Source organism: Prunus dulcis, chromosome 7, assembly GCF_902201215.1.
Source record: "Prunus dulcis chromosome 7, ALMONDv2, whole genome shotgun sequence".
NCBI classification, from domain to species: Eukaryota; Viridiplantae; Streptophyta; class Magnoliopsida; order Rosales; family Rosaceae; genus Prunus; species Prunus dulcis.
Window position 1 is genome coordinate 14,093,668 of NC_047656.1, and position 12,878 is coordinate 14,106,545.

The 12,878-nt window shown below is 37.9% G+C and overlaps 3 protein-coding genes across 5 annotated transcripts; 2 read left to right on the top strand and 1 right to left on the bottom strand.

Moving 5' to 3' along the window:
- The first annotated feature begins 343 nt into the window (after positions 1–343).
- On the top strand, positions 344–1,326 carry LOC117635668. Its single transcript, XM_034370004.1, has 2 exons — positions 344–945; positions 1,059–1,326. The coding sequence occupies exons 1-2, from the start codon at positions 424–426 to the stop codon at positions 1,110–1,112; spliced, it is 576 nt and encodes a 191-aa protein (XP_034225895.1). The 5' UTR covers positions 344–423; the 3' UTR covers positions 1,113–1,326.
- A 2,493-nt stretch (positions 1,327–3,819) lies between these two features.
- On the bottom strand, positions 3,820–7,275 carry LOC117636019 (B3 domain-containing protein Os01g0234100-like). Of its 2 annotated transcripts, XM_034370444.1 has the most exons (7): positions 6,764–7,275; positions 6,560–6,649; positions 6,075–6,109; positions 5,810–5,972; positions 5,485–5,691; positions 4,849–4,939; positions 3,820–4,741 (listed from the first exon to the last, which is right to left on the bottom strand). In XM_034370444.1, exons 1-7 carry the CDS (start codon positions 6,932–6,934, stop codon positions 4,005–4,007), a joined length of 1,494 nt encoding a protein of 497 aa, XP_034226335.1. In that variant the 5' UTR covers positions 6,935–7,275; the 3' UTR covers positions 3,820–4,004. The 2 variants fall into 2 exon arrangements, with proteins under 2 accessions (XP_034226335.1, XP_034226336.1); XM_034370445.1 differs by lacking the exon at positions 6,075–6,109 and having other exon boundaries at positions 5,810–5,962.
- A 1,288-nt stretch (positions 7,276–8,563) lies between these two features.
- LOC117634832 (uncharacterized membrane protein At3g27390) lies at positions 8,564–12,617 on the top strand. 2 transcript variants are annotated; one of them, XM_034369081.1, is made up of 10 exons: positions 8,564–9,037; positions 9,211–9,319; positions 9,416–9,611; positions 9,704–9,837; positions 9,967–10,255; positions 10,353–10,459; positions 10,578–10,752; positions 11,491–11,936; positions 12,051–12,206; positions 12,313–12,412. In XM_034369081.1, exons 1-9 carry the CDS (start codon positions 8,911–8,913, stop codon positions 12,160–12,162), a joined length of 1,695 nt encoding a protein of 564 aa, XP_034224972.1. In that variant the 5' UTR covers positions 8,564–8,910; the 3' UTR covers positions 12,163–12,206; positions 12,313–12,412. The 2 variants fall into 2 exon arrangements, with proteins under 2 accessions (XP_034224972.1, XP_034224971.1); XM_034369080.1 differs by lacking the exon at positions 12,051–12,206 and having other exon boundaries at positions 12,313–12,617.
- Positions 12,618–12,878: the final 261 nt, after the last annotated feature.

Sequence of the window (12,878 nt, forward strand, 5' to 3'; positions counted from 1 at the left end):
TATAAATATATATCCACTGTATTTGATCATAATTAAGAATGCAACTAGGGGTGGATTGGTTAGAGAGCTTCTTCTTTTACCCAACTGGAATAAAAAGGAAGGAAAGAGTGCTTCTTGGCAACTTCACCCAACATCCAAGGAAAGCAGTGAAACATTGGAGACTGTATCTCTCAAAGATTTAATTGGTCACCATTCAATGCCCAATTTATCATGTCATGACAAAAACATCACATCAGGCATGCATGCATAAAAATAAATTTACAAATTACAAATTTATGAGTGCATAAAAGATCACCAGTCTGAGATATAAATACACACACATACATGGTGGGTATCTGAACTCCTCTGCTCTGCTCATATAATATCAATAGGGTCACATTCTTTTTTTCCTTTCAATCTTTTCCCATGTTGTTTTGAAATCTCATGGCCTGCTTAGACATGTACAACTCAGAGCATAAGGGTCATGGTGGTCATCATCCATTTGCTCCAATGAGCCCAAGAATCTCCTTCTCTAATGATTTTGCAGATGCCCAACATGCCATCAAGCATGAAAGGAGCTCCAGAGAAGCTCCAGTTTCCTCAGATTTTGAGTTCTCAGTGACCAACTATTCGATGATGAGCGCTGATGAGCTCTTCTGTAAGGGAAGGTTGCTGCCTTTCAAAGACAGCTGCACCAGCAGCAGCAGCAGCAAACAGATGCAGAGGAGCACTACCACTCTCAGAGATGAGCTTCTTCATGGGGAGGATCATGATGATGAAGTGTCATCCAGGCCACCAAAGGGGTCATCATCATCAACAAGATGGAAGGGGCTTCTGGGCAGGAAGAGGGCCCACATTGGCTCCAAGAAAGCTCACAAGAATGATGGGTCTGTGGATGGTAGGAGTTCTGGTCTTGTGGTGGTGCATGAGGAACCCCAACATCATGTTAATAATCAGACTTCACAGGTGAGAAAATTAAATTAAATTAAATTAATTCACCCCATTTGAAGTTTCTGTGTATGTAGGCATGGATTTGGAGTTTGTATGATGACATGGTGTTCTGGTTTTTGTTGTTGCAGGAGGTCTTGAATGAAGGAGGGTCAAGTTGGAGAGATGTGGAGATTGGAATATAGAGGCATTGTTTTAGGGGGGGTGTGGTGATGAAATTGTAGAGGTGTGGGAAGTACTTTTTCTTTTTTCCTTTTGGAGGCTTCAGAAAAAGGAGGATGATTATTATTATTCTTGTATTTTTAATGCTGGTTTTGGTTAAACATAGAGGTTCTGACTTCTGTTAGTGGCCGGTTAATCAAATTAGCCTCTATATATTTTCTGGTGTATTTTGTTTCAGAGTCTCTCTCTCTGTGGTTCTGAATTATTTTTAGTTTGTGGATCGGAATTTGGTCTTTTGGCTGTTCACTGTACAAAATGTTTGCAGTTGAAGAAACTGTTGCAATGTCAAGCTCTTATTTTTGGGGTACACTAAACACCTTCTTGAGCATTGATGTGTATCATTAGATCATAATTTTTATTCCCACCAAAGTTATTAATTATGGGTTTCGCTTGGATCTATGCAGCTTCTTAATTTTAATACAGTTGCATCTACTCTTCATGTTTAGCATTCTTTTGCCCAGAGAGAGAGAGAGAGAGAGACTTAAACACCAAGTATTGAAGATATATCAGAACTTGGTCATAGTTGATAAATGTCTTAGGCTCTTTAGCCAACAAAACTTCCTGTGTCAATTTGATACATTTTACATCAGCAGATTAGCTAATAAAAATGTTGTTATTAAGCATACTAAATAATTAGTGCATGAAATAGGGGTAATCTGTCTGATACAGAACTAGGTTGGACAGCAAGAAGAGAAGTTTAAGTCTTGGATGAGTGAGTGAGGGTTTTGTTTTTAGTTTTTGTTTGTCTGGTACAAGCGATATTAAAGTAAGGAGAAATCGAACTTAACTCCTTACAGTCTACAGATGAATGAGGGTTAAGTGCAGTGCATATGGTGCAACAGGCAGGCTACTATAAATGTGACAGCCAAGACAAGGCTGTTGTTCAAGCTTTTATGAATTGTCTCGCAGACTCAGGCTAGATCTGTGCCACATGCGAAGGCAGGGCCAAAAGAGTGGCCAACATGGAGTTGGTCAAAACAAGAACAGGGTTACAAGATTGATGGTCAAAATCTAAAAGATCCCATCCCACTACAGAGGACTGTGAGTGGAGGCATTAAAGCGTATGCACCCAACCCTCCTTGGCTCTTTCCCTCAATAGCCGTGATTTACTGATTTTCACTGCCACAATTCTGTTCTGCTGGACTCTGATGGAAACAGAATCTCCCTCCACACAACAGCAACAGCCGCAACATTTTTTTATTGATTTTTTACTTTTTTCTTAATGATGATTATTGCTTAATTGCAGTTAGTTATCCCAAACCTAAAGTCAAAGATGCAGATTTGTTACCTCAGTGCCAGCACGTAGCTTGTCTGAAGTTTTAGTCAGCTGGTTACTCTCATCACACCAGGCCCAAAGTCATGGCCTCTCTATAATAACATTTGGTCATGGAAATTCATTTGAGGTAGGGCAACCTCCTATTTTGTAACTAGAATTATGAGATGAGCACAAGTCATAAAAAATTCTCTTTGCAGGATGTCCATTTTTTGTTAAATGAATGACGGATTTTGTATTGATCACATGTATGTCCTAAGTTATATCATATCGACAATTTGTCTTTTAATAAAGAACGAACGTAATCTCCAAAAAAGAACCGTGTAAGTCTTGGCTTCTTTATATTAATTTTACATAATCTGAATTCATATAGCTCCTGTTCACAATGCCTCTCAACTTACTACTTGCTAATATTTTCCACACCCACACAAAGCCCAATTAGCCATCTTTTGAGTTACAGATTATAGACTACAAGTTAGTACTTGAGACAAGTTTAAACCAGGGGAAAAAAAAGAAAGAAACCATGTTAGGACCAATTTTTGATATATTGGTAATTTCCTGTTACAAAAACATAGAGTAGGTCTTTGAGTGTAATTTACAGTTTTTAAGTGACGTTCTGCTATCCTAGACCAGTGTGGCTCAGAGACAATACCAAGGTATGTTTTGCATCCATGCATTCATACTTGCATATTTGCAAGTTCATCAAAATTGGCTGTTATTTGTATAGGACTGATATATGGTTTCAATATAATCTAGTGTCTGGCATCAGTGAGTTTTTAACGATGCTTTTATACTCTTTAGTTTGGTGTTTATTTAAACAAAAGGGTTCTTTTGTCTTTTCAACTGGGTTTTTATTAGTTAAGTGGCTTTATTTGTTAAAAAGCCCATCTTCGCTAAAAACCTTTTTTGGTTTCTGACCTAGTTTTATGCATGTAAAATAAGAAAGGAACTTAGTCATTTTGTTTGCTGCAACATTGAAAAGAAACGAACGATAAAATATTCTGGTAGAGAGTTTTTGAGAGTTTATATTGAAAACTCATGTGGTTGTTCCTTGTGAGCCTCCATGAGTGATTAAATCATCATCTTTTCATATATGTGTGAGTTCATGAGTATTATGCATGTTGGTGATCAACAATCGTGCCTTGAGGTGTGAGCAGCCGAGACCAGCGTTGTGCCATCTCTTGTTGACGAAGGAAGACAAGATCGCTGATTGGGTTGAGTAGCAAAGGCGAGTAGGCAAGTCTGCCTTGTGAGCGTTAGTCTTGTGAGTTGAGACTTGTAAGACCTTTTTGTATTCTTTCTCATAGTAATTTGTTCTCCAGCATAGTGCCTGCAGTTGTTTTCCTCATCTTGAGGTTTTTTTTACTGCGTCAACATATCTTGTGTCCCTTGTGTGATTGTTTGTGTTTTTGTTTGAATTTATTGCTGCTGTGTATTCTAGAATTCTACTTACATGATTGTTACAGTATTTCAATCCTGCTGTGGTGTTTGAGTACTAAGAAACAGATCGATTCACCATTCTAGGGAATTTCAAACCAAAAACCCAAAAAAGAAGAGGATGTTATACTTTTCGATAACATTGTTACCATGGAGCAGTAACCTCTTCATGGAACTTGCGCGTATAGACTTCAGCTTTTGATCTCAAACTCTCAATGGCAGCACCAAATTCATCACACATATCCCTCAATTCCTCAAGCTTTACCTCAATATTTCTTATTCCTATGCCTGCTTGTGATCGTTCAATTTTAGCTTCTTTATACATCCTTGCCTCCACAGCAGCTCCTGAGTCGTTGGAAAGGTTTGCAAGCCGGCATAGCCGATCACGTAAAAATCCAACATTCATCCCCAACAGCTCAAAGGCCTTTAAATATTTGTCCCAAGACACAAAATCATCCCGAGTCGTAGTAAGTTTGCAAGCTCTGATGGCATCAGCAATATTTACGGTTTCAGATATAGCACCTACAACCAATTTATGATTCATGCCCTCGACAACGTTTTCGTGAAGAAATGCATTCTGGCTGCAGCAGAGCTTGTAGTACTTTCTTCTTACATCTTCGGGGAGCTCAGAATCAACAAGCAACCCATTTACTAGAATGCTGAAGTTCTCAAAACTTTGGATGTCTTCAAATTGAAGAGCTGTGTCTGGTGATTTGGATTCTTCCAAAACTTCCGAATCAACCTCCTCACTATCATCTTCAGATTGTTCAACCGGCTGCAAGCCAATCTTTTTCTTCTTTTGCGCTTCTGAAGGAGGAGAGTGTGCACGTTTCCTGGTAGCGTCATTACAAGCCTCAGTGCCCGTTTCTGCATTATCTTTATCTGAGTGCAACATCCAAGAAAAATGATAGACACGTCAATAAAAGTACAAATTAAACTACAAATGCATGATACTAGGAAGCAACAGACAGAGACATCAATGAACTTGCCTGCATCCTTTCGTTTTGTATGACTATCCAAATTTAGAAGCCCAAGACCCCCATCAACTTCAGTCAAATCATTTGACCTTATTATGTAAACCTACAAGATGGAGGAAGATACAATTATAGATAGTAAACTTTCAGAAGTGCACAAGAACAAAAGCATACAAAATCTTGATCTATCTGAACCCCTTTTGTGATGCTTCATGCGTATTCTTCCATCACAATTCAACAGAAATAGTAAGTAAACAACATGGAAAAAATTGACAAGGGAATGTTGCAGCAACTCCATCAGAATTTCACTGACATGGCAAGGCAGGAATCAGAAGACAGACCATGTTAGTCATGCACTCAGTTCTCTTGTTTGTTCGGGAGCAGATAAAGGAGTATTTATAGGACTAACACTCCTTAAGGAAAAGAATTTTCATCTTCCAGACAACAGGGTCATATCAAGCTGCACAGGTTAATTGTGAATGCATAATGACTAGCTTAAACAGAAGTGAGAAGTTTTGGACCAGGTTACACCTATTGACAATGCACGATTGTTGTAGGGTTTTATTTGTGCCATCGTACAACTGTTCCTAACTAGTATAATGCAGCCTACACTTTTCTTGTGATTTTGGGTATAAAGTTTCAAAGCATTACCTTAAATTTGGTAGGTTCAACTAATTGGAAGACAAGAACATCTCCTTCAATCAAGTTGTGGGAAGCAGCAAACTGTCTCCAACCAGCACTCAGTCCTGTCTTGTATGCAATGTATTTCAACTGACACTGTCTACCACTTTCGTCTTCCAAAGTCATTGTAATATCTTTATCTGGTAAGTGTGATTTGCAGAACAGCGAAGGAAGCCCCTATTACACAGAATACATAAAAAAAAATATAGGGGGCGCAAAGAGAAGGGGTATTCATTTATATACCACTGCTATTATGAATAATGTTCCCACAGTCATCTATTTTAACAGTACTTACCATCCAAAAACAACTAGCGACGTGTGATCTGACCAGAGATTTCACGAAGCTAGGAAATCGAGGCTCTAGTTTTGATCGAACTTCCTGTGCTTGAATGACAGCAGATGACTTTGCTTGACCTCGTGAGGGTGAACCATCAACTGGATACTCATACTGCGTATTGCTTTAAAGAAAGCACAGAGACAACATTATCATGAAGCGCATATACAAAAGACAAACAAAGAGGGCCAAAGTACAGAAAGGCCATACAAGATGCTTTACTGACCTAAGGGCCGGGGACTTCCCTGCTTGACCCAACATCTGCCGTTCAAACATTTGTTAAAAAATTTCATCAATTCCCGCAATCAGGAACAGTGCCATTCCATCCATACAAACATTTTATTTTTACAGAACTAGAGATTGCAAGTCAAGCCAGTGAAACACACAATAAGAAGTTTGATTAAAAACACAATAAGAAGAAACATATAACCTAAATACATTGCACCCTTTTTGCTAATCCATAACAACGATGGCCTCTAACCAGTACTCCTATGAACTTATCTTACTCAAATAAGAATTTTGATCAATCAAAGCCTCTATATGTTAGCATGGAAGTACATTGTATGACAAAAAAAGAAGAGGAGGTGAAGCACAAAAGAGAAACGATTTTTCATTGTGCTACATCACCCATTGATCCACAATTATATGAACACAATGGAAATTGATCGAAATGTTTAATTTAGGTTTCAAAAAATGAAAGGGGAGCCATACATTCTTAATTTGGATATTGGAAAGCTCCTTCATGGGCATGGAATGCTCTACTTCTTTCTCGTTTGGCTTGTTTGGCTTCTTCAGCTTTGCCTATTCCATAATGCACAAAAAACCCACATCAATTACATTGAAAAATAAATAATAAAAAACCATGTATTCTAAGATAACCACAGAGACAGAGACAGAGAGAGGTCAGGAGCAGACCGGATTGAGAAGAGAAGGTTTTGGGTTGGTGTTGGGTTTGGGCCTGGGCCTGGGCTTGGACAATTGAGACGGAGTCGGGTGTCCCTCCTCCTTAGACGACGGCGTTTGAGGCGGCTTCTCCTCCTTTCCCTGGTGCAATTGGGTCTCTTTCTTCCCAACATTCCGACCCATGATTGAATTGCACGCTTTATGTTTGTGTTAACAAACCACAGGCACAGGTGTCTTTCTGTCTGTCTGTCTTTCTGTCTATGCCCAACAAAAGAGGGAGAGACAAAGCCAGATATCATAGGACTGGCCTGGCTTCATGCCTCCTTTCCTTGGGGTTTCTCTCTCTCTCTCTCTCTCTCTCTCCTCTTTTTTTTCTTCTGATTTTTTTTGGGTTTTTTACATTTTGTTGTTGTTGCTGTAGTCTTTTTGCCTAAACACCAAAACGACCGTTTACAACTGTTGAAACAAAGACCATATTAAAGTGACCCTTTCTTCTTCACCATTCCTTTTTGTTAGGGAGCTAAAGCTTTGGCTTCATGGATTGAGCTGTGTCTCTTCTTCTTCTGTTTATATCAAATCAACAGAAAACTGAACCTCTTCCTGACCGACACGTGCCCCCCCATGAGTCCCGTTGAGCGCCGAAGCCCGCGTACTATAATGCCTGACTTTAACGACGACGTTTTGTCAATGGACCATCTTGTGGAGCTTACACAAAATGTCCTTAAGAGGCAGCCATTTGTTTGGGTAAGAATATTTTAATAGTATTTTGTGTGCCTATATGATATGACCAAAATAGGTATAAATATTATATGAAGAATCCTATTAATGAAAGCAATCAAAGTAATTTCCATTTCTATTATGTGATATGTGGTAATCAAAGTTTGTTCTCTATATATAAAGGGTACATACTTGTAAGGAGCTTGTAGTTCAAGTAGTTAAAAATATTTATCCCTGTATTCGATGTTCTAGGTTCGATTTCCCTTTCCGGAGAAATTTATTTCCTCTACATTGTCTATTTTAAAGATAATCATCAAGGTATGTACTTTATTGTATTTTCGCTTCCAATCTTATGTTCCAAAATTAGTTATCTATTTTTGTCATGATCTTTCCTGGGAGAACAATTGCTTCAAACCACTACACTAATGGGTCATTTCTTTTCCTTAAACACTAAGAATTGTGATCATTAATAACACCATGTGTGTTAATTATCTCACATCAAATAAAAAAGATTTAGTTCGTTGGTCAACATATGTCATAACAATTTGGTTATTTCTTCCCCAAGAAATTGACTCCCTTTTGAAAAGGTTGCCATTTATTATTATAGTACAAACGCAATCATCGAATTGAGGTTAAACTACTTACCTAGGGAGGGGAAGAAAACAACATCAAATGGCTTTTCGCTTTGTGCTTTGTTCATGTAAAAAACGTAGTGTACAAACTAAAAAGAAAACATACGAATATATTTGATTATTATTTGTTAATTATTTTTGTATTAAGCAGAAGATGTCATAGATCCTCATAAACCAAACTACCCAGCAATAATATAAGATTATAAACAAACATAAACCAACATAATAATTATGTCAAGGGTAATCTTACTTACTAATTATTAATGTATTGTGTGACATAAAGGATGATGCATTTTGGTAATCCAGTGACAACTTGGTGCAGCATAAGCGTGGTCGGTGACACGTCGATGCTGCACAACAGAAAATCTACGTACATCCAAGGGCATATTTAATTTTGCATGATTGCATATACAAAGAATTGGTTCTTTTTGGTTTTTGGGCTTATGCGTTTTGACGAATTCATCAGAGAGTGGCGAGTAAGCCAACAAAACCAAAAACTAGTTGGTTCCATAACTCTTGTCTCTTTGCATCTTTAATTTGAATAGTTCCCTTTGGTTCCTAACTTTCTGGGGTTATTGATTTTGGTTGGATCTTGGGTTTTCTTTGTACACTTTGTTCTTATTCTTTGTCATCTTCCCGCAGCACACCTCATCTCTCTCTCTCTCTAATCTTTTGATTAATATCAATTATAATAAATATATATGTTCATTCATCCTTTTCTTCATGGTGCCTGCAATAGCTGTCAACCGGGGACTAAATTCATAATCGAATTCGAATGCTGGTATTCAAATTTCGGTTAAAATCTCTCCAATGGCGCTGTTCCTGTCTCTGTGGTCGTTTTATAGTACCGATTTTACACAGTCTTTCAGCGGTTGTTTGAAGGTTTTCTATGTGGTATTTGCATTCGGCTCTGCTCTCTGTCTGGGTGCTCTTAAAGGTATGTCCTTTCTTTGTTTGTATTTTTTTTTTTTTATAGAAAAAAATGTATCTTTTTTTTCATTTTTTTTTGGCTGTGATTCATGGATTGTGGGATGGTTTGTTTTCAACTTTTGCATGGTGTCTGCTGAAAATTTAATTGGGATTTTCATTGGATTTTGTTCAATGTTGCAGGACTTCTTGTGGGTCCTATTTCTGCTCTAATACTGATTTTAGGGAATGTGGCAATAATTTTGGGCTTGTTTCCTGCGCATGTTGCCTGGACAATCTACACTCTTATAAAGTTGGTAGCTTTGGAACTACCCTTTTCAAAATTTTCAACAAATATCTCATTTTGCAGATATTTACTATGTTTCTTTCCAATGTTTGGCAATTGCAGGATTGATAGATTTGACGCACCACTTAAAGTTGCCATTTTGTTTGCTTTGCCTGGCCTATTGGCTATATGGTTGGGTTTGAGCATAGCTGGGAGTGTTCTTGGGGGAGTGGGCTATGGATTCTTCACTCCCTGGGTCGCTACATTTGAGGCCTTTAGGCATGACAATGAGTTCAAGAAATTCAAACATTGTATTGTGGTACATTCTTAAAGCTGTTCCTTCTTTGAATTATCTGTCTGATTTAGTATCTGATTTGCACTGCTCATTCTGTTTCACTTGTGAACGTTTAGGATGGAACTTGGGGTACTGTTAAAGGAAGCTGTACTGTTGTTAGAGACTTTGCAGACCTATGTTATCACTCATACTCAATCTATTTGAAGGAATTGCGCGAATCCCCCGCTTCACAGGAAGTTCAACCTCTAAGGTAATCGTGCTTATAATCCTACACCAAAAAGTTTCCTTTTAGTCATCAAAATTTGTGGCAGAAGATATTGCAATGCCTCAAATAACCATTTTATTCTAAACTCATTTCTCTTTTGGAGACATCTTATAGGTTGATTCACATTCCGGCCTGCATTATAGCTGGTGTATTGGGCCTAATGGTGGAGATTCCCGTTTACACTGCAATTGCTGTTGTAAAGAGTCCATATATGCTGTTTAAGGGCTGGTACCGGCTGATTCATGATCTAATTAGCCGAGAAGGACCATTTCTTGAACTAGCTTGCATCCCTATTGCTGGTTTAACTATCCTTCTGTGGCCAATTGTGGTTGTTGCTAGCATCGTATTGGCAGTTTTCTCAAGCATTTTTATTGGATTGTATGCACCAGTTATCGTATATCAGGTTTGCTCATACCGGATTATAATAATCTTAGTCTATTATCTCCTTGGCCTTTGATGATCACTGAAATTATATGTCCTTTAACCATTTGTGGATGTAGGAAAGATCTTTCAGGAAAGGTGTGGCCTATGTGATTGCAATGGTGGCTGAATTTGATGAATACACAAATGACTGGCTGTATCTTCGAGAAGGAACTATCTTCCCAAAGTTAATCACTTTCCTGCTTTTAAAATTTTGTTCTTGAGCTTATTAAGCAATCTGCAGCTACATTTTGTTCTTTTGCTTGTAAATGTTTAGCAGTTATGTTCTCATTATGCGCAGCCAGGCCCAAATATCGAAAAAGAAGTGTCTCTCAATCATCCGAGCTTTCTGTGCGAGGAAATCAGGTGGCTGGAGGCAAATTCAGTCCTGCATCTATGGAAGCACCTGCAATGCTTATGCCAACTATAGCCAATTCAAGATCGGTTAGAGCCGTAATACAAGAAGTGAAAATGGTACAGGTATGCTTTTAGGTTTTGAGGCAGAAGTGGTTTTTTCTTCTCCTCTTTTCACCAAGTACTAACTGTGAGCCTGAACACTTTGATTCAGTATCTTTTCTAGAGTATTGAAACCAATCTCTGACCAAAAGTTCTCTGCAAATGAATTTGTTTTGAAAGAAAATATATCCCCCAACTACCCATGCGATCTTTTAGAGACCATGGTCAATATATGAAATCTATGTGTCATGCACTAAAACTTTTTGGGAGATATGAATGACAATGCAATCAGTGATTCTGCTAGCACACAAAAACTTATTCTTCCAAAAAGTGTAGTAAAATTTCTATTTTACCCTATAGAGGAGGTTGGAGAGCAGGGCTAGAAAGGGCAGGAAGGCTCTTTCTTTCAGTCTTATATTGAACAAAAGCAAAATTTGCCCTGCCTAGAGAACAAACTTGGGTGCCAATAGAGCCACACAAGGCAATAAACTAAAATCGAAAGGAACCACACAAATACTAATATGTTGGGGGGTTAAGAGAGTTAAAATACATGCACGTATCCCTTTTTTGTTTCTTTTTTTTCTTTTTAAAGATTATTGATTACACAAATTAGTGAACTGCCTAGAAATATGAAAAGAAATGTACTCAGATACATAATCTTTTGCTATGTTTACTTTCTTCCGAATTCTCTGTTAATTAACTCTCTCACTTGTTTTGATTCATGATGAGAAATTTTCTTGTGTTTTACTCTGTATGCAACAGATATGGGAAAATATGATGAGGTCCTGCCAACTGAGGGGTAAGCAACTGTTGGATGCTAATGTAATAACCCCAACCGACCTCGAGGAATGGATGAAAGCAAAGAATAGTAATGATGGATCTATTATCGGTGTCGGTTTGCCTTGTTATTCATGCTTGCAGACTCTTCTCTGCTCCATCAGATCAAATTCATCTGGTTTACTGTTACTGGATGATGTTGAAATTAACCATTTCAATAGACCGCATGATAAATTGTTGGACTGGTTCTTTAATCCTGTAATGGTCCTGAAGGAACAGATAAAGGTACAATTGGCAGAGGGTGAGGTTAGATTTTTGGAGAAAGTGGTTCTTTTTCGAGGCAATACACAACGCATGGAGGCTTGGGATAATGGAAGTTTAGCACCTCAAGATGCTCTGAGAGCTGCTCAAATCGAGGGCATTAGTAGAAGGTACGATTTTGTCCCTTTATTCCAATTTCAACCTACTAAATAAACCAAATTGTTCAGAATCCATAGCTTTACAAAAGAAAATTTTGAATGCTCTAATGGTTTCTTATCAAACAGAGGTAGAAAAACAGTATCATTGCCTATGCAGCATCTGAACATTGTCGAAGAAAAAAATTGTCGTTCGGTTTTCCTTTTTTTGAAACACCCTTTGTGTTTCATCCCCTATTAAGTAAAGTGGCCGGACTTAAATTGAATTCTGAAATATAAACTGAGGTTTGACTCTTCTTAGCATTATTGTTACTAATTTTGATCAAGAGTTAAAAGCCCTGCAATTATAATTCTCAATATTCATGTTTACACGTCGTGATTATCTTTGTAGGATGATTGGAATGATGAGAAGTGTCTCAAAGTTTCCTACTTACAGAAGGAGATTTCGGCTTGTTGTGAAGGCGTTGATGACACACACCGTACAGAATGAAGCTTCTCATATATGCGTTTCAGTTAAATCTAATACCTCCAGTGAAGATGTGCTGGATGAACCTTAAGTTTATTTCCTCGCTTCCCTTTTGTATTTTTTTCCCCCCTTCACATTAGACTAATTAATTTCTCAAAGGACATGAATTTAAGCTTGTTGGTCAGATCATTAGTTTATGAGCTTTGCTAAACACTACCATCTTGAGCTTTTTCCTGCAGTTTATTTATTACTGAAAGAGAAGGGTAAATTCTCAATGGGGGTAAAAAATTCTTGCATGGATCATGGTAAAAATAGCATGAGGTCTTGCTTGCAAAATTTGCAGGCAAAAAGACATGATGGTACTACAGGTTGTAAATGTGGTGCAGGACAGTGAGAAAAAGACATAACACAAATGTCTAAGTTTTGAGTAGTCAATTGAGTGCAGAAGTAGCTGAACCAGAGCCATCTTCATCCTCTTGAGGCATCATTTT

What these genes read in the sequence shown, in the direction of transcription:
- LOC117635668 (XM_034370004.1), top strand. Translation starts at nt 424, where the DNA reads ATGGCCTGCTTAGACATGTACAACTCAGAGCATAAGGGTCATGGTGGT. An exon ending in TTAATAATCAGACTTCACAG is followed by an intron (nt 946 to 1,058) that starts GTGAGAAAATTA and finishes TTGTTGTTGCAG; the next exon opens with GAGGTCTTGAATGAAGGAGG.
- LOC117636019 (XM_034370444.1), bottom strand. Translation starts at nt 6,934, where the DNA reads ATGGGTCGGAATGTTGGGAAGAAAGAGACCCAATTGCACCAGGGAAAG. An exon ending in GGGAAGTCCCCGGCCCTTAG is followed by an intron (nt 5,973 to 6,074) that starts GTCAGTAAAGCA and finishes CTTTCTTTAAAG; the next exon opens with CAATACGCAGTATGAGTATC. An exon ending in TTGAACCTACCAAATTTAAG is followed by an intron (nt 4,940 to 5,484) that starts GTAATGCTTTGA and finishes TCCATCTTGTAG; the next exon opens with GTTTACATAATAAGGTCAAA.
- LOC117634832 (XM_034369080.1), top strand. Translation starts at nt 8,911, where the DNA reads ATGGCGCTGTTCCTGTCTCTGTGGTCGTTTTATAGTACCGATTTTACA. An exon ending in CAGGAAGTTCAACCTCTAAG is followed by an intron (nt 9,838 to 9,966) that starts GTAATCGTGCTT and finishes GACATCTTATAG; the next exon opens with GTTGATTCACATTCCGGCCT. An exon ending in GAAGGAACTATCTTCCCAAA is followed by an intron (nt 10,460 to 10,577) that starts GTTAATCACTTT and finishes ATGCGCAGCCAG; the next exon opens with GCCCAAATATCGAAAAAGAA.